Genomic DNA, 21,049 nt, shown 5'->3' with positions numbered 1-21,049 from the left:
AGAGAGTTGATCTTCAAGATTAGTAAGTGTGCTTATCTGAGCTTTATGAAAACATCATCTTACCCAAATGAAATGTATTCTCAAGTCCTAAAACAAATGTTAGATACTGTCTATGATATTTGAAAGGTTATTTGAAAATGGGAGCAGTACCATAGAACTGAAGAAGGGCAAATGTTTTGATCATCAATAAATGGATGAGAACAGAGTCTGCAAACTATAAGTCTGTGAGCTTAACTTCATTCCATAGGAAAAAATCTAGAATGGTTCATTTAACAGGTGCGGTTGGTGAACATCTAGAAAGGGAAATGATGATATCAAAGAGCCAGCATTCCTTCATCCAGAACAGGTCCTTCCAAATTAACATAATTTCCTATTTTCTCAGAATTACTAAATAAGTAGATGAGGAGATTGCTATAGTTCTATTTTGCCTGTATTTTTAATTTTTGTTTTCATATTCAACCTATTTTCACATTAGTCATATTGTAAAGAAGAGTTAGAACCAGTGGGAGAAAACAGGAGAAAGAAGAAACAAAAGAAAGAGAGCAAGTAACATGCTTCAATCTACATTCAGGCTCCAGAGTTCTTTTTTCTGCATGTGGACAGCATTTTCCTTCATGAGTCTTTTGGAGTTGTCTTAGATCCTTGCATTGCTGAGAAGGGCTGAGTCTATTAAAGTTAGTCATTGCGTAATGTGACTGCATAATGTTACTGTGTACAATGTTCTCCTGGTTCTGCTCACTTCAGTGAGCATCAGTTCATGTAAGTCTTTCCAGGTTTTTCTGAAGTCTGCCTGCTCACCATTTCTTATAGCGTAATAGTATTCTATTACATTCATATACTACAACTTGTTCAGCCATTCTCCAGCTGATGGGCATCTCCTCAATTTCCAATTCTTTGCCACCACTGAAAGAGCTGCTATAAATATTTTTGCATATGTGGGTCCTTTTCCCTTTTTATGATCTCTTTGAGATGCAGACCTAGTAATGCTATTGCTGGGTCAAAGGATATGCACAGTTTTATAACCCTTTGTGAATAATTCCAAATTGCTCTCCAGAATAATGGGATTAATTCACAACTCCACCAACAATTCATTAGTGTTCTAATTTTCCCACATCTTCTCCAGCATTTATCATTTTCCTGTTTTGTCATGTTAGCCAATCTCATAGGTGTGATATGGTACCTCAGAGTTGTTTTGATTTGCATTTCTGTGATCAATAGTGATTTAGAGCATTTTTTCATATGACTGTAAATGACTTTAATTTCTTCATCTGAAAACTGCCTGTTCATATCCTTTGACCATTTATCAATTGTGAAATGACTTGTATTCTTATAAATTTGACTCAGTTCTCTATATATTTTAGAAATGAGGCCTTTATCCCAGACACTGATTGTAAAAATTGTTTCCCAGTTTTCTGCTTTCCCCCTAATCTTGATTGCATTGGTTTTGTTTTTGCAAAACCTTTTCAATTTATTGTAATCAAAATCAAAATTTCCTAATGTTCTCTATCTTGTTTGGTCATGAATTCTTTCATTCTTCATAAATCTGACAGGTAAACTATTCTTTGCTCTCCCTGTTTGCTTGTAGTATCAGACTTTATATCTAAATTGTGTACCCATTTTGACTTTATTTTGATATATGGTGTTGTTTCTGTTTTGTGTTTTTTCTGAGATTAGGTCTCCCCATTTTGCCCTGTCTTGATATATAGTGGCCACTCATCGGTATAATCCCAGAACTAAAGGGTATGTTAGGTGTGACCTGTTCCATTTTTTCTAACCTGGGCCAGTTTTTCCTCCTTGGGCAACCCTACTCCCCGGGGCTTATTAGTGGTTCTGTGGACACCAAGTCCATTTAACCCTATTGCATCTCAGAACTCCCAAGCTCAAGCAATCCCCACCAGCTCCAGCTTTCCTCATAATTGGAATAACGTGTATATCACCATGCTTGGCCATTTACCTAGATTTTAGCAAAGCTTTTGCATACCTCATACTTTTGTGGTGAAGATGAAATATGAATTATGTGACAACGCAGTCAGATGGATTCAGAACTCACAAGATAAAACTTGTGAGTAGTGGCTAATGGTTCAGTGTCTGTGTGGTTGGAGGTCTCTAGTAGAGTACCACAAAGGCTTGACTGGGCCCTATGTTGTTTACTGCTTTTATCAATAACTTGAATAAAGGAAAAGAAGATGTGCTTGTCAGACTTTTAGTTACACAAAACTGGGAGGGATAGTTGCCATAATGCTTAACAAAATCAGAATCCAAAAGCATCTTCACAAACTGCAGTTTTGGACTGAATCTAATAAGATAAAAATAAGTAGGGATAAAATTAAGTAGGTACAGAAAAACCAATCCCACAAATGTAATATGGAGAAGGCATGGATAGCCAGCAAGGGGGGAGGATGTTGAGGCAGAAGAGTTAATGAATTGCAAGCTCAGTATGTTAGTAGTATGGTATGATAGCCAAAAATGCTAATGCAGCCTTGAGTTGCATCAAGAAGTGCATAGTTTCCAGGGAGAGAGCTATGATAATCCCTTTGTACTCTGTGCTCTTTAGACTTCATCTAAATTATTATGATCAGTTCTGGGCACCAGGGTTTAAGAACAGGATTGATTATTTGTTAAGTGTCCAGAGGATGATGAAAGGTTGCGAATTCATGACATGGGAAGATTTGTTGAAGGACCTGGGCATGTTTAGCCTAGAAGAAAGAAGACTTAGAGGACAGTAGCTGTATTTCAAGTATTTGATGGGCTGTCCCATGGATAGAAGGATTCATTAGAGTCTCCGAGGGCAGAACCAGGAACACTGGAGAGAAGTTGCAAAAAGACAAATTTAGACTTGATGTCAGGAAAAATTTTTAACAATTAGAGCTTTCCACAAGTGAAAGGAGCTGCTTTTAGAGGTGGTGGACTCCTTCTCCCTGGAAGTTTTCAGGCGTAGGCTAGATGACCACTTGTGTATGTTATAGTGGGGATTCCTTTGGGCTATGGATTGGGATAAATGGTCACTGATGCCTCCACTCCCAGATTTTTGTGATTGTTATTCTCTTTGAAGGTCTAGATAGATATCTGATCTTCTCCGTTGCACAGAGCCCGAAAGCACTGAAGCCTGCCTGCTGCATTCACCTTACTAGGCCATACATTATTCCTAAGTCTTCCCTTTTTTCCTTCAATATGCTTAGGTCATAATGGACTTGTAAACTTTCTGCTTTGGACATTCCCTGCAAAGATACAGATTGTATCCATCTCTGGAGACCTTGTTTTCTCGTGACAACAAAAGTGGAATGCTCCTGCTATCCACCTGTCATCTTTTGCCCTAGTGATGTGACCAGGCCTCTTTCTTTTCCTGTATGTTTCTCAGATGACATCTTTTCTTCCTCTTCTTTGGGTTTTCTCTTTGGCTATGGGTTATACCTGGCCTATATCTACCATGCCTCTTTTGATTGACTTCTGTGATACTCATTCTTAATTTTGTTTGTTTATTTATTTCGGTAAATAGTATTTTATTTTTTCAAGTACATGTAAAGATAGTTTTCAACATTCATGTTTTATGAGATTTTGAGTTTCAAATTTTTTTTCCCTCCCTCTCACTCCTCCTCCCCAAGATGGCAAGCAATCTGATGTAGGTTATATGTGTGCATATAATAAACATATTTCCACCTTAGTAATGTTGTGAAAGAAGAAACAGAACAAAAGAGAAAAACCATTTTTAAAAAAAGTAAAAGTTAGCATGCTTCAATCTGTATTCAAACTCCATAGTTCTTTCTCTGGATGTAGAAGGCATTTTCCATCAACTCATTTTTAATTCTTTGGGAGAATGTTGTATTCTAATTTTTGCTGCCATACAACAAAACTAGTAGAATATTGGCATTAACAAGATAGAACGTTGTTTCTGGGGGAAGCCTGGCCAATAAAAGAGCTTTACAATTTCCTGAGGCATCTAGGTGGCACAGTGGATGGAATGCTGGCCCTGGAGTCAGAACTTATCTTCATGAGTTGAATTCCGGCCTCACACATTTACTAGCTGTGTGACCCTGGGAAAGTCACTTAACCCTGTTTGCCTCAGTTTCCTCACTTGTCAAATGAGCTGGAAAAGGAAGTGGCAAACTACTCCAGTATCTTTGCCAAGAAAACCCCAAATGGGGACACAAACAGCTGTACATCACTAAAATGACTGAACAGCGACGACAACAACAATTTCCTGAAGGCAGTCCAGCCCCATCTCTTTCTGTTCTGTGCTGGGCCCAACTCATCTGTCTGTACTATCTGTTTTAAATATAAAAATGGATGGAAAAAATATGGATTATCCATCTAGTGCATGTGGGGCAATGGATATTTTAAATATTTAATTCAATAAAACATAAGGTATTCCAAAGTCATACAGGGATTATTTTTTGCTTCTTTTACCAGATCATCTGCAGCTGATTCTTTATTCTCCTATAACTTCCTTGAGTAGCAAAAAGATCATCACACAACCCCTTCTGTGTACATACAGAAATAAGCACTATTTGGTTCATAATAGCAACCACAGCTTATAAATTCCAGGTCTATTTTTTAATTTTATCACTTAAGCAAGCTTTCTGGCCTACATCAGTCTTGGTTATGAAGTGCCACCTGTTTCTGGTTGCTGCACTTTAATTTGTCTATTGCTGTTGTTTTGCAGAAGTTTCCAGTTGTGCTGCATATTTGAGGTTATCCTGTCTCTTCAGTATGCATTCAGTATTTAGAAGCTTGTTCATGACTGCTGTTACTGTTTTCTACTTTGGTCCCACTCTAGCAAAATTGTGTTGTCATGAGCATTACCTTAGTGCTAATAGATTGGAATATCTTGGGACTTAGCATAGCCATATAATTTTAGAACAGAAAGGAATCTTGACATCAGCGTAGTGAAGTGACAAGAACTTTGCATTTGGAATCAGAGGACTGAACTTGACACTTACTGGGGCAGCTAGGTGGTGCAATGAATAGAGAGCACTGGCCCTGGATTCAGGAGAACCTGAGTTCAAATCCAGCCTCAGACACATAACACTCATTAGCTGTGTGACTCCAGGGAAGTCATTTAACCCCAATTGCCTCACCAAAAAAAAAAAAAAAGATACTTACTGTGTGACCTTGCCCAAAAACTCTTAACTTCTTGGGCCTCAGTTTTTTCATGTGTATGATGTGGAGGTTGTATCTCCCACCCCCAGGTTTACAGGTGAGGAAACTGAGGTCCAAATGGTGACATGATTTACTCCCCAAATCACATAGTGAATTAATGGCAGCACTGAGACTAGAGTCTAGACTTACTGATTCCCAATCCAAAGCTTTTCCCAGCATACCACAATGCCTCTTCTTTAGTAAATTCTTGTCACTTGATTAGATTTTTATATTAATATCGAGTATGAATTGAAAGTGACTAATAAAATTGCCCAAGGTGCTGAATGTCATGCCCTAATTCCCGAAGTGAGTTGAGGTGGTTTTAGTGGTAGTATGAGGTTTTATAGTTCTTTTCATGCTTTTAGCCCTTACAATTAAGAAGCAGCAGCATCTATCAAAACTGGTTTTACTTAATCCTTAAATGACTTTCATGCTTAGCCAACATTTTTTCCCCTTCTCCCTTAAGTTGGTTGATAATTATAAAATTCTTCATTAGCTTTAGCTTCCTTCGCGTGTATGTGTTGAGGAGGATGGGAATGTGAGAGGCTAGGATTAGAAAGTTTGGACTGACTGTGAAGGGAGGTAAAAAACTACTGAATGGTAATTTTTTAAAATAAATTTATTTATTTATATATTTTTAGTTTTCAACATTCAACTTCCATAAGATTTTGAGTTCCAGATTTTCTCCCCATCTCTCCCCTCCCTCCACCCCAAGACGGCATGTAAATTGATATAGGCTCAACATATACATTCATATTAAACCTATTTTCACATTAGACATGTTATAAAGAAGAATTAGAACCAATGAGAGAAACCAGGAGAAAGAAGAAATGAGAGAGAGAGAGAGAGCAAATAATATGCTTCTATCTTCATTCAGACTTCGTAGTTCTTTTTCTAGACGTGGATAGCATTTTCTTTCATGAGCCTTTTGGAGTTGTCTTAGATCCTTGCATTGCAAAGGAGAGATGAGTCTATCAAAGTTAGTCATCACAAAATGTGACTGTTACCGTGTACAATGTTCTCCTGGTTCTGCTCACTTCACTCAGCATCAGTTCATGTAAATCTTTCCAGGTTTTTCTGAAGTCTGCCTGCTCACCATTTCTTATAGCACAATAGTATTCCATTACATTCGTATACCACAACTTGTTCACCCATTCCCCAACTGGTGAGCATCCCCTCAATTTCCAATTCTTTGCTACCACTGAAAGAGCAGCTATAAATATTTTTGTATGTATGGGTCCTTTTCCCTTTTTTATGATCTCTTTGGGATGCAGACTAGTAGTGCTATTGCTGGATCAAAGGGTATGCATAGTTTTATAACCCTTTGTGAATAGATCCAAATTGCTCTCCAGAATGGTTGAATCAGTTCACAACTTACTGAATGGTTTTAAAGATTAGAGGGCCCTTCTTACATATTTGGATATGTTTGCGTATTGAGAAGGCAGGAGATGGATAGGCCAGATAAATGTCCAGACCAGACAGCTGACCAGGTTTTAGATGAGTTTTGACAGTAAGGACATGGAAAGAACAACGGGCTTGATAGAGGGCAGTGATAAAATTTAGTGGGCAAGCTAACATTGGGCTCAAGGACAACATAAAGTAAAAAAAGGGGGTCTGACCAGTCGTATTACCAGGGAACTGACAGGGAAAAGATATAAGTATCATGCCTTTTTCAGACATCTGGATGGAAAATATGTAGGCAGTGAAGGAAGAATTAAGTTGCAAATTTCCTTATGTTAGCAGGGAAATTCATGTGTACTGAAAAAAGCCATTGAAAGGCTTCCATCAAAAATGATTATTGATTCACCCAAGAAATTCTCCATGATATCATTTTAATACTTTGGTGCATTTTAAATGACAGACAGTATGACTTAGAGTCAAGAGACCTGGGTTCTGACACTTAGTAGTTGTGTGACCTTCAGCAAATTACATAACTGTGACAACCATGACTTTCCATTTCTGTAAAAAGGGGATGATAATAGTTGACCTGGCAACCTCACAGAGTTATCATGAGGGTCAAATGAGTGTAACGTTCCTTTATATTTGTAGAACATTTTTACAGTTTTATGTGGTGATATAATTTTAAATGATTCAGTTTTAAAAAATAATTTGCACATAGTTTTTCAGGAATGTGTCTTTTGGACAAAACATCACTGTTACTGAATTTGTATCCAGGTTTTAAGTCTGTTATGATAGGTGGATGCACATTTTCAAAAAAAAAACCAGTTACTAGTGACTTAAAAAGTGAAATCACATCTTTGTTCTTTATTGACAGTTTTTTTTCTCTCAGAATATAGTAGTTGTTATATAGAAGAGAAGGATGTTTATGGAGTTAGTATTAATTTATTAAGAAAAATTATACTATATATCAAATGTGTTTCTACAGTTTTATAAAACTTTTTTTACTCCCTGGCCAAGACTAGTTCATCCATCTTGGTAGTGCATTTCTTATTTAAATTTAGAAGAAAATTATCCAGTTTTAAAAAGAAAATAAAAACAAAGTTTCATAAACTTTAAAAAAACCAACCAACCCTTTCTAACCCTTGAACTTTATATGTAAACTTGCTTATCAGTGACTAGATAGTCTCCAATATGATAAGTTTTGTTAAAAAAAAAAAGTTAGGACTGGGGTAATTTTTTTATACTCTTTTCTTCTCTCCCAAATGCTGAGCAAGATTTTATTTTGATTTCTAATAAACATGGCTCAGGAATTCAGGCTATCTGTCCCAAAGCTTGTTATTAGCATTTTTATATTAGCACACAATTTATTGCCAATTAAATCAGAATTACTTTGCTTAAATGTTTAATAGATACTTTAGCCTTTTTCTGGTAGTGTTTTTTTTCTTGTTTGATTTTTTTTTTGTCACCCAGAGTATTTTTAGCCAGAAAGGTGCTTAGATGGTATTGTTTTGATAACTTTATTCTTGTTTGACCTTGATACATTTGTGGTCATACTTCCTTAACAGGTTGGTGAACATGGGTGTAAATGCAGATAGTATGGGGGAAACGATATTGCACCTTCACCCGAAGTAAAGAGGAAGTACTTGTTCTGTGTGTATGCAGCTTCTTCAGCAGGGTTAAAATGCAGTGTTACTGAGGATAGGATAATACATAAAGCCGTTGTGCTGTTTCCATTGTATAAAAGGCTACTTAGTACATCGCTCCAGATACTGATGGATTGTAGGATATATTACTGTCTCAATGCCATTTACAGGTAAGAAGAGCTAATATAGACAGAATACTAAGGTGTTTTTGAATACCTTTCTTTAAGATTTGATAAATTATACTACAATAATTGCAGCTTTCCATAGCTATAGTGAGATTGAGTTAATGTAAATCATAGTACTTTAACTGTAAGGTGAAACTGAGGTTTTTGTTTCTTAAGAATGTAAACTAAATTACAGTGAAGTAAATATGTAGGCTAGTTTACAATTATATGATGACATTTGTATTCTGGGTATGTAGCTTTCTGTAGAATCTTAGCTTAATTGTTATTTCTGGGTTATAGTAATACTTAAATGTCTTATTTTTCTCTCCTAGACTATAGGAAAATGAATTTTAGGCACCTAGCAAATGACCATTGAATGAATTAATGGATTTATAAGTCAACTGAAATTTCTATAGCCTAATATACAATAAGATGGAAAATATATTAGAATATTTCCATCCATGAATGAATTTTTTAAAAGTGTGTTAAAAAATAAACTTTTACCTTTTTAAAAAAAAACAGTTTTAAGTTTTAAAATATTTGAGATGTACTACATTTGTGGAGAAGACCATTTATCAACTGCATTATTCTATCAAGTTATGTTATTTTTGTTATGTTTTAAGCAACACTTTTTTGTGAGGATTGAGAAATTTTACTTCTAATAAAATTTCAAAAGAAAGTTTTTTTTAAGTTAGCTTATTCTTTGCTTTACAAAGAGGATTTACAATGATATTTCTGCATGTCGTAGGCTCTCCTGTTGCATTTTAAAATATACATATATTTTAAAACTACTAAATATATCTGTTTCTGAAACACATTTTACAGTATAATCTAAAGTTGGTTGATTACAGTTTTGATTCAGTTTTCACATAGACATATCAACAGAAATGATATAATTTTAAATCATATTTGCAAATAGGGATAAAAATGTTTGCTTTAATAACTCCTCCCTAGGTAAGTATAAGCAAAGAGCATGAATAATCTGTTAAGTTTTATCAATCCCTGAATAATTCTGACAGCTGATGAGTTACTTTTTCTAGATAATATCTGATTTGGTATAACATTTTATGAATCATTTAATACCAAACCATAAAACTTTAAATAAATTCATATTTTAATAAAAGGTAATTGATTGAATTTTTTAAATGTCTGTAAGATACATAAGTATAAAGAGAGTAGATAGCATGACTCAGGGTTCCCATTCAAAGTACACTTTTTATGAAAAATATTTCTGACAATCTTCATAAATCAGTTTAAGTGAGGTACAGATTTTAAAATATATTACATTTTTAAAGTACTTATATAAGTAACCAGAGTTCTGAAAATCTTCCTGTTCCTTTGTTCAACTTGCTATTTTTTTAAACACAGACCTTAACGTTTTTCAAAGAAATGAAAAGTAATTGGTTTCTTATGAAATTATATTTATTGCCTTGCTGTGCTGGCATTCAACAATATAATATGTAGATATTATAAGCCTTCCTATCTTTCGTTATAGTAATAATCCCTGTTCCTAGTTACCGTTCTGTTAGTAGCCATCCACTACAGAGAGAAAACATTTAATTTGGCTGAAGTATAGCCAAACTAGTTTTTTAAAAAAATATTGATCTTAACAAATCCTTTCATTTTACTGATAAAGAAATTGAGGCCAGAGAAAAAATCCTTAACTACAGATAGTTAATGATTGAGATGGAATGTCAAGATTGCTAAATCCAGTGGCCTTTTCTCAGCCTTCATTCATTTAGCAAATATTAATTTATTCAGCCAACAAATACTTATGACATGCTTGCTGTACAGAGCTTTTATGCTAGGTGTTAGCTAATACATAGTTCTCTGCCTTCATGGAGCTTACAGTCTAGTAAAGGGATAACAAGTACTATAGAAAATTGCAAAACAGAGTAGTATTTTGACTTCCTGTGGAAGGTCATTAACAAGTAAGGCAGAGTGGGGGGAAGTGGGTTAGAAAAGATTTTATTGGAGGAAGGCAGCATTTAACTTGGTCTTGATGGAATGAGAAGGTAATATATCCCAACCATTGAGAATAGTGTGAACAAAGGCACAGGACCACAAATAGGCCAGTTTGGCTGTACTGTTTTTGCATAAGGCGACAAGGTAGGTTAGGTTGATGCAGTGTTGTAGGGGGCTTTGAATACCAGAGAAAGGAATTTGAATTTTACTTGTAGCCAGTAGTCATTTATGATTCATCCATCAGCAAAGGAATGACATGACCAGATTCATGCACACACACAAAAAGATTATTCTGACAAATTTAAAATCCTCTACAATTTGGTTTTCAGCTCAACATTAAACTGAAACTGATATTCTCAAAGTTACCACTGACCTCTTAATTGCCTTTGTAGCCTTTGACATTATTGGTCACCCCTGTTGCTCTTAGATATTCTCTCCTCTCTAGTCTTCTGTGACCCTGCTCCTTTTTGGTTCTCTTCCTACCCATCTCACAGCTTCTTTTCATTCTGTTTTGCTGGATCTTCTTTCAGGTCATTAATTGTAGATGTTCCCCAGGGAACAGGAGGAAAGGAGCTAGGTAATCTCATTGTGTCTCTATGGGTTCAGTTGTCTCTATGCAGATGATTCCTGCCTCTTTATCTTAGCCTTAACCTTTTTCATGGATTCTTATTGCTTCACCAGCTGCCTCTTGAACATCACAAAATGAGGTGTCCCCTAGCTATCTCACTCATCATGTTCAAAACAGAATTTTTAAATTTTTCTCCCTACATGTTCTCCTCTTCTCTTTTAAGACTCAGTTCAAATATCATCTTCTGCAAGAGGACTTTCCTAGTCATCTTTCTCTTGTCCCCTCCTTCCATCTGAGATTATCTTTCATTTACTCTGAACATATCTTGTATGTACATAGTTTTTTGCATATTGTCTCCCCCATTAACATGTAAATTCTTAGAGGTTTAGGACTGTGTTTTTGCCTTTCTTTATATTCCCAGAACTTAGTGCAGTTCCTGGCACATTGTAAAAGCTTGATAAATTCTTGTTGACTGATTAAAGATGGATCAGGGGACTTGTTAAGTTATTGAAATGGTCTTGGCAACTGTAAAGGAGAAACTCCACTAGAATTGTTGCTATCATAATAGGGAGCAAGGATTGCAGTTGGGAGACACTTTTAGGAAGTGGTATCATAGGAATTCGTTAATTAGGTATCAGAGATAAGGGGAAGAATAGTATCAAAGACAATCCAAAAGTTTCAAACATTGGAGACTGGATAAATGGTAGCCTGTAGAAAAGAAATAATGAAGTCAGGATAGGTTTTGGAAGAAAGTAAAGCTGTTTCATTTTGGGATGTTTTGAATTTAAGGTGTAGTTAGCATATTTAGGTAGAAATGTCCTGTTAAAATTATGTAGGTTAGAAGAGATCACAGCACTGGAGATGAAAATATAAGAATTTTCTACAGGGATGATAGTTGAAGCTGTGGCAACTAAAGAGATTACCAAAGGGAAAGTATAGAGAGAAAAGACAAGTCTCAGGATAGCCATTAGAGTGTGTACTTAGATTGAGGGGTTAGGAATAAGATGAAAAGCCGATGAAGAAGCTGTTGCAGAAGTAGGAGAACTTGAATTGCTTTTGTCCTTAAAGTCAAGAGAAGAAAAATTATCTCGTAAAAGGAGTTGTTCTACAATGTCAAAAGTTAGAGAAAGGTGAAGAAGGATGAGGACTGAGGATTGTCAGGTGACTGTGGCTTTTGTGAAGTAGTTCAGTAGTGTTGGGGGGGTGGAAGCTTTTTTTGCAAGAGGTTGAGGAAGTAATGGGAAGTGACTTTTTCAAAAAGTTTAGCAGCAAAAAACTAGATTGGTAGCTGAATTGGTTAGGTGGATGAAGGGAAGGCGGAATATACTTGTAAGCAAATGAGATGGAACTGGGAGAAAGGGTGAAGGTAAGTTCATTAGTGAACAGATGACTGCTGAAGTAAGGTGCTGGATTAGGTGGAAGGGAATAGAATTAAAGGATGAAGTAAATTAGAGGGAAGGAGGAGAGTGGGTAAAGAAAAGGAGAAGTTTTGTATGATGGAAGAGAGCTGATAAAGCAGATGTTAGTTGATCTCAGTCTTCTCAGTATATTAAGAGGTCAGTTTTTCCACTGTAAAGGAATAGAAATAGTTTGAAAATTATAAAGATAAAATAGAAAAAAAAATTTAATAGCAGCAAAGGTCCCAGCTGGGATTATAATCCATGAATATGTAAAGGAGTAAATTATCCTACTTGATATAATTTCTTCACCTCTAGGGTAATAACTGGTGAAATAGTGATGTGGCAAAAACCATCTGATGAAGATGGGATGAACCAGTAGAATAAACATGGGCAAATAGTTGACAATTAATGCTTAACGATTTGTAAAACATTTTGCATACATTATTTCATTTGTTCCTCACAACAGCTCCATGAAGTAAACATTGCAAGTGATATCTCCATTTTACATATGAAAAAACTGAGATTAAAGTTTTTTGAGGTTGACCATTGCACAAACTCATATGGCAGGGAAGTGTCAGATGCAAGATTTAAACCCAGGTTTTGCCTGACTCCAGTTCCGCTCAAGAGACTTGTTATTGTGAAAGTGAAGAAGGGGTTTACTATGAGAGAAAAAGTAGGATAAGTATTCTCATATTCTGTCACCTGTCTTTAACATTTGACGTTGTTAACCATCCACCTCTATCATAAACTCTCCTCTCTTGGCTTCTGTAACACATACCATCCTGAATCTTCCATTCCTGTGACCATTCTTTCTCTGTCATTATAAATCTTCTTTATTCCAGCCCCTTAATATAGATATTTCCCAAAGTGCTACGGTTAGCCTTCTCTTTAACCCATCTCCCTTGGTGATCTCATGTACTACCATGGTTTTACTTATCTTCTCTACAGAGAACACTCAAGTCTAAATCTTCAGTACTGATCAAGTTTCAGACTTGTCTGGACCTCCAAACTGAGCTCATTTTCTTTCCCCTCAAAGTTGTTCTTTTTTCTTCTTGCCTATCACAGTCATGGAGCCCCCATCCCCTCAGTCATTTAAGCTTTGTAACTTTGAAGTCATCTTTGATTCTGTCCCATAAATACAGTGTCTCTAAATCCTGTGTATTCCAAGCCCATAATAATTCTTCCATCTTTGTTCTTACTGTTATGGGAAGGTGGCATAGTCTAGTAAACAGATTGCTATATCCAACCTTTTCAGCTCTGACACTTCTAACTATTTGTCCAAAAGTAAGCCGTTTAGCCTCTCTTAACTTCAGTTTCCTCATCTGTAAATTTGGTATAATAATACTTATATATAATATAAGCTTGAGCACATTGTTAATTGTTAAATGACCAATGAGTTATTCATTTCATTTCAGACTATCAGGTTCCTGGACCTAAGTCAGGCCCAGCCCAGAACAGAGGTATTGTGAGGAAAGTATTTAATACCCTAGGTCTTCCCTACTTCTCTTGGTCTTTTTATAGTAGTTTTCTTTATAGGGTTTCTAGCCTCTCATCTCTGCCTTTTTCTATTTTACTTAACACAAAGCTTCAAAATTAATCTTTCTAATGCATAGCTCTGATCAAGGCATTCTACTACTCGGAAATCTTCAGGGACTTACCATTGCCTACAAAATAAAACCCCAAACTACTGGGCATGTCTGAGGCCTTCCACAATCTCACTTCAGTCCACCTTTCCAGCCTTAATTCATTGGTGCCTGATCTTTCTCCTACTTGTCTAACTACTCCTTAGTCTCCTTTTGCTGGATTTTGTGGACTTACCATGGATGTTCCTTAAGTCTCTGTCCTGGGCCGCCTTATTTTCTCCCTCTATGCTGTTTTGCTTGGTGATCTCATCTTCTCCCATGGATTTAATTATCATCTCTATGCAGATGATTCTCAAATCTGTTTTGTCAACCCAACCTCTCTTTTGACCTCCTGCCTCTCATTTCCAACTACCTATTGGACATCTTGAACTGGATGAATTGTAAACATCTTAAACTCAACAGATCCAAAATTGAATTCATCTTCTCAGCCGCCCAGGCTGGCAACCTAGAAGGCATCCTTGACTCCTCACTCTCACTCCTGTCCCCACCCCATCAAGTCCATTGCTAAGTCCCACTGATTCTGCATTTACAGGATTTGTAGTATATAGCCCCTTCTCTCCTCTGACACTGCCATCACCTTGGTGTAGTCCTCTTGTCACTTTATACCTGCATTATTGCAGTAGCTTTATGATTGATCTCCTTACCTTAAGCCTCTCTTCATGCCGGTCCATCTTTCACTCATCTATCAGAGTGATCTTTTTACAGCTCTGGTCTGACCATGTCACTCCCTTGGTCACTAAAATCCCTGTTGCTTCCAGGATCAAATACAGGATCCTCTCTTTGGCTTTTAAGCTGTTTATAACTTGGTCCATTTCTGTCTTTCCAGCCTTTTTGTACTTTACTCTTCTCTACAGTTTAGTGTCACTGGCCTCCTTATTGATCTCAAACAAGACACTCCATCTCCTGGTTCTGGGCGTTTTTACAAGCTCCTCTAGACTTGGAATTCCTTCTTTCCTCACCTATGCATCCTGGCTCCTTTCAAATTTCAGTTACCATCTCACGTTCTGCAAGAAGGCTTTTGCCTGTCTTCCTTAATGTTAGTGCCTTCCAGCTGAGATTATCTCCAAATTATCCTCTATATATTTTATTGGTACATAGGTGTCTGCATGTTATCTCCCCCATTAAATGTTAGCTCTTCAAGGGCAGGAGCTAATTTTGCCTTTCTTTGAAACGCTAGCACTTAGCAGAGTGTGTGACACATAGTAGGTGCTTAATAAATGCTTGTTAACTTGACTTAACTCTTACATATTTCAGCCAAACTGGATACATCCTCTTGAAGCTTTGGTTTGATGATTCTCTCCCTATACCTGGAATACCCTTGGGCCCACCCTTCCGTTTTCTGCCTTTTAACACCTTATCCTTCCAGACTTAGTCAAACGTTAGCTTTATCATGAAGTTTTACCTGATCAACTTCTTTCCCAGCTGGAAGAAATTTCTCAAACATATAATTATCCCAGTCCCACAGGCTTAAAATTGCCTTCATCTTTTATTCTCCTTCACATAGCCAGTCATTCATCAGGTTCTATCATATATGTTGTTTTTCTTGTCTTTCTCTTCTCTCCCTTCCCTCTTAGCTCTGCCCAAAATATCCAAGTTTTCATGAGATTCTGTCATTTATAAATTATTTTTTATGTATTCCTTGGAAATATCATAGTTTAGGCCCATATTCTGGAACTGTTGAATTATTCTACCTGATTCCTCCTGCCTCTACACCCTTCTTCTGTCTTTGTTTATTAGTCTTTATTCGTCTTCCATCAGTTTTAATGTCTATTCCCTGTTCAGAACCTTTGCTACCTTCTCACTCACTGCCTGTGGGATAAATCCCAACCAACTTTTCCAACTATACTTCCTACTATTCACCATCACTGACCTTCTGTTATAGTCAAACTGGATTTCTCAAAATTTAATGAATTCTTGTGTGAAGAATTATGTTCCAAACACAAACCAAACAGACCTTGACCTCAAGGATCTTATATTCTGCTAGAGGGAAATGGCATCATGGAGACTATAACTTGTACCCACATAAATATAAGGAAGATATAAGTGGGAGAGGGCACCAACTAATGGGGGATGAGCGATTCAGGGAAGGCTTCATGAAAGAGGTAGCACTTAACCAGAACTTTGAAAGAACAGGATTCTGTGAGGCAGAAATCAAGGAGACAAAGATTCCAAGTCTTGGAAATGACTTGTAGGAATGAACACTGTTTGGGTGGCTTTACTGATGCTGTACCCTCTGTCTGTAACCCCAGCCCCAGTATTGTAATATTTATGTTATTATATTATTTATACAAAAATTCTTTTGTTCTGGAAGTTGATTTCTTTTAGACTGTTAATATTTTCCGTAGACTTTAGACTTGAGTTTTTGTTCTCATCTCTGATTATACCTGATTGAGAAACTAGAGATTGGAATTTTATTAGATTCATCTGAAGTATGACATTGGGGCAGATGCCGTTGGTAAATGATCTTGATCAAATAGGTTCAAGGAATTTGAATTGTCTGTAGGGCAGTCCTGGGATTTGCCCCATATCTTCCAACTTAATTGAACTCTTAGGTTGTTGAAAATCCCTAACTCCATTAATAGAATCTTTGGGGATATAGCAGAATTAAATTGACCTCCAGGAGTTTTTACTGTGTTTAGGGCTTTGTTGAATATTTGCCTTGACTTTAATGCCAAGTAACAGTATGGTACATTGGTAAAGTGGTCTGAGTCAGAGGACCTGGATTCGGTTATGCTACCCCCCTTCAGTTTCTCATTTGTAAAATGAGTGTTTGTGACGGGTTGACCTCTGAGGTTCCTTGCCATCTCTAAAGCTATGGTTCTGTGATCCCAGGAAAAGAATATACTGAAGGATATTTTGTTAGAAGATACTTAGAATTGTGTCATTTTGACTCTGAGTTCAAGCATTTATTTACTACTCTGCATTTTTTCATCATGTTCCAGAATATTTTTAACAGACTGAGTATCGTATATGTCATAAAAGAGTTTTCAGTATATCTGAAAGTTTAGTTAAAAGGGGAGGGGAATAACACTTCTACTGTGACATGTATTCTACAAGTTGTTTTAAATTTTTTTACTTTTTTTTTTCCATAGGAAATTTGGTGAACGGCCTCAACCTAAACGACTTACTAGGTAAGAATTTCACTCTTTAAATAAAACTGTATCCTTAGCACTAGAAGACTGATGCATACCAAGATAATATCACAGGGCCAGTAAATGTCCAGTCTTCTCCTCAGTGCAGTGTTTTTTCCATTTTATGCCTCTGTACAAATACCATGCTGTTTGCTGTGCTCCCATGTTAATGACATACTCAGAATATTTTATTTAAAAACAAACTTTTTTCTCTGACTTGAGCACCAGTGCTGTTCTGGCTATTTTGAATAAATTTTTCTTATTCTTTCAGTTAAATTAGAGATACCAGATGTCCTTTTAGGCTGTAATAAAACATTGTATAGCAGATATGGTAGAGTACAGTCCAATAATGTTGGCATTATAATACATCATTAGGGGGAAAATATTCTTAACAGTTATGTACTTAGAAAACTTTCTAGTAGCATAATTTTTATAAATTCAATGTTTTATTTCCCCAAACCTGAAACTAAAAAAAAAAATCTTATGATTAGCATTCATCCAGAATAAATTTAATCTTTATCCAAATATTTTCTCCTTTGCTATGTACCTTATTCATCTTTTCCCCTATGTTTATAGGAGGATGTGTTATTTCTTTTTCACTCAATGATTTCTTTGCTACTGGATGCTCCATTTTTTGGTTTTCAGCAATAGCTTTTTTTTGCTGACAGTAAAAGGAAGAGTGCTTAAAGACTGTGTTAACCACAGTTAAATTCTTTGACCACTACTTCAGCTGTCTCAGTCCGAAAATTGTTAGATATTGCAGCAGAATTTGCATGTAATGTGATTCCACTGATTACTGTCAGATAAAGAAAGTTAGATTCTGTAACGAATAGTACACAAGTCAGATTCTCTTTTCAGTAATCCATAAGAAAGACTTAATTTTTATGTCATACTAGGAGTTTTATAGTACTTAATGTTACATGAAATAAGGATGTTAGTGGAGTCTTAGAAGTATCTGCTATATAGATTTTTTTTTTGTTATAAAAGGATTTACTGGAGTTTAAACTGAGTGAAAACTTTGACTTGATTTAGTGAAATCCTTTTTCCTTGTTAACAAGATCTTTTTTTTAATGATTAAGAATAAAAGCAGCAGTATCCTATTGAATTGACCTTGTGCTGTTGCTGTTCCAGCAGGCATTCTTTATTTCAAAAAATTTTTATATATTTATTTTTTGTCACAGACACCTTGAACAAGCAGTCTGGAGAAATTTATGGACCTCTTTTCAGAATACTGTTTTTGCTGTTTTACAGTTTGTACTGTAATACTGTTTTTACTGTTAATACTGTTTTACTGTTTTACATACATAAAACAATGTATAAAATTACAAAGGAAACCAGTCATTGAAATAGTTATAATTTTTTTTTTAAGTTCACAAACCTCAGGTTAAGAACCCCTGCTTTCAATGCTAGGATTTGGAGCTAGAAGGGTCCTTAGAGATCAACCAATTTATTACAGCTGCCTCACTTTACCAGTCAGGAAACTGAGGCTCATAAACGTTAAATGATTTGCCCAGGATTATAGAGGCCTTAAGCAGCAGAGAGAAGATTTGAACCCATATCCATCCTCTTAAGAGGAAGACAATGAGTAAATTATCCATTCACATTTTCATTATGACTTGGACATGTATACTCAGTTGCCTCACAGTTACAGTGTTGGCATTAGAAGATGTAGGGATTGGCAAAATGTAAATGTGCAAGTAGTAAACCAGGGTAATAATAAGAATATGTAATGGTAGAAGAACAGTGCACGTAGGCTGGAGAGGCTCCTGTGTATATTGGCCATTTCTAATTATCAGGCATATTTTCCTCAAAATTCTAATTCAGGGCCTATTCTTTAATCAGCAATTCTTAGTTATATTGATAGTGTGTCATAATTAAATACTGTTGTACCTACTGTTTCACCTCCTTTATATACTACTTATTTTCTGTTGTTCAGGTTTGCTAGCACTTTTTAAATTGTCGGTAGCTGGAATGTATAAAGATCAACTGAAATTTTTTTTTTAAATTTTAGATCTTGACCAATGTAAAAAGTCATGTCAGTAGCTGTTGTAAGTGAGAAACAATCTAGGAAGATACAGCTTACATCATAGCAAGGTTAATCTTCCTTGTCTTAAGCCTTTCCTTTAGCACTCTGTATCTTATAGCTTTATTACAAGCACTCTCTATCTTATAGCTTTATTACAATAGATCTGGACAGAATTAGAGTCTCTACTAGTGCATCCCCTTCTTTACTACCCATTCAGTTTTCAGCCCTCTGTATTGTGGTTTTTATATCTACCATGCCAATGAAATTGCTCTCTACAGGGTTAGCTAAAGACTTAATTGCCAGATTGCTACATCTGTTGGCCTTTTCTCAGTCTTTATCCTCCTTAATTGCCAACAGCATTTGATATTGTTCACCACTGCCCCAGTGGAGCAGTTGGGTGATACAGTGGATAGAGCACTGGGTTTGGAATCAGGAATATTTATCTTCATGAGTTCAAATCTGCCCTCAGACACTTAACTAGCTGTGTGACCCTGGGCAAGTCACTTAACCATGTTTGCCTCAGTTTCCTCATCTTTAAAATTAGCTGGAGAAGGAAATGGCAAACTACTCCAGTATCTTTGCCAAGAAAACCCAAATGAGGTCACAGAAAGTGAGACACAGCTGAATAACTGAATACTATCACCACTACCCCATATTTGATGTTCTCTCCTGCTTTGGCTTCCTTGACAGTGCCCTCCTTGTTTTTCCATAAGTTCTCTGGCTCTCTTATTTCCTTCCCTGGTTCATCTTTCTTCTCTCAACCTCTCAATATGAGTACCTCATAAGACCCTGACCTTTCCCTTCCTCCCTTGGCCCTCTATCCCCTTTGGGAGTTACTGTTCCTTTTGCCCCAGTTATCACTTCTACAAAGATAGCCAGACTCAATAGCTTCCCTTATTTCTATTTCCGTATTTCTGGTCACTATTGGATATTTTCACCTTGTCCCATTGATAACCCTACATTAACATATGTTGGCATAGTAGATAGAGCACTGGCCCAGGAGTCAGGAGGACCTGAGTTCAAATCCAGCCTCAGACACTTGACACTAGCTGTGTGACCCTGGACAAGTCACTTAACCTGATTGCCTCAACAAAAAGGAAAAAAATCTAAAATTCATCATCTTTCCCCCCAAAAACCTACCCCTCCTTCCAACTTCCTTATTTCTGCTAAAAACAGCAGAAATAGAGTGACCTGAGCTACTCAGGCTCAAAACCTCAGTCATCTTCCCTCTTCCTCCTCTCTACATTCAGTCAATTACTAAATCCTATTGATTCTTCCCCTATATCTCTTATTCTGTCTTACCTCTTCCTCTTCACCCATACTTCTATTGCCCCAGTTTAGACTTATTACTTTTTTTGTTTTGACTTATCCTTCAATCAAGCATTTCTTAATCACCTACTAATTTACCAAGCATTGTGCTAGATATTGAGGATGGAAATACAAAAGTGAGATTCAAGAAGACTTAACCTCAAGAAATTTGCTATCTACAGCTTCCATATTACGTTTTCTTATTACACAGGTCAGACTATGCCTCTGCCCTGTTGAAATGTCTATTACCTTGTAGGAAAAACGACTGCTTAGTTTGACAGTTAAGGCTCTCTACAACTTAGTCATAACCTACCATTATAATCTTATTTCATATTACTTCCCTTTACACATTCTAAATTTTAGCTAAACTGAATTGCTGTCTGTTCTCTGATCTTATCTTGTACTTTCTTTCATGCATGCATTTGTGTAGAATAATAGTCTATAGACTTTTTTGATGGCACATATCAGTTAAAAAAAAAGGATTCTTCCTCCATATGTGTATATTTAAGTATAAATCATAAATGTACTGCTTACCAGTAATTATGTACATCATACATATTACACAAAAATAGAAATTTAAAAATGACAAGTTAAGGATGATTTTAGAGTCAGTAAGGTACCACTAAAGTACCACTAAACTTTGAGTAGGAGTGACACTTTACAA

The 21,049-nt window shown here is 36.2% G+C and overlaps 1 protein-coding gene across 6 annotated transcripts in view; it reads left to right on the top strand.

The window, feature by feature from the left end:
- RBPJ (recombination signal binding protein for immunoglobulin kappa J region) overlaps positions 1–21,049 on the top strand; it is a 242,390-nt gene that overhangs the window by 181,902 nt on the left and 39,439 nt on the right. For all 6 annotated transcript variants that reach the window (XM_020992297.2, XM_020992292.2, XM_020992283.2 and 3 more), the window contains one exon: positions 17,013–17,051. In XM_020992297.2, coding sequence (XP_020847956.1) covers positions 17,013–17,051 — 39 coding nt within the window. The remainder of the gene's footprint in view (positions 1–17,012; positions 17,052–21,049) is intronic.

This window comes from Phascolarctos cinereus, unplaced genomic scaffold, assembly GCF_003287225.1.
Source record: "Phascolarctos cinereus isolate Bilbo 61053 unplaced genomic scaffold, phaCin_HiC Scaffold_9;HRSCAF=440, whole genome shotgun sequence".
Taxonomy (NCBI): domain Eukaryota; kingdom Metazoa; phylum Chordata; class Mammalia; order Diprotodontia; family Phascolarctidae; genus Phascolarctos; species Phascolarctos cinereus.
The sequence above is the reverse complement of the archived record's forward strand: the minus strand, read 5'-3'. Positions and strand labels throughout refer to the sequence as shown.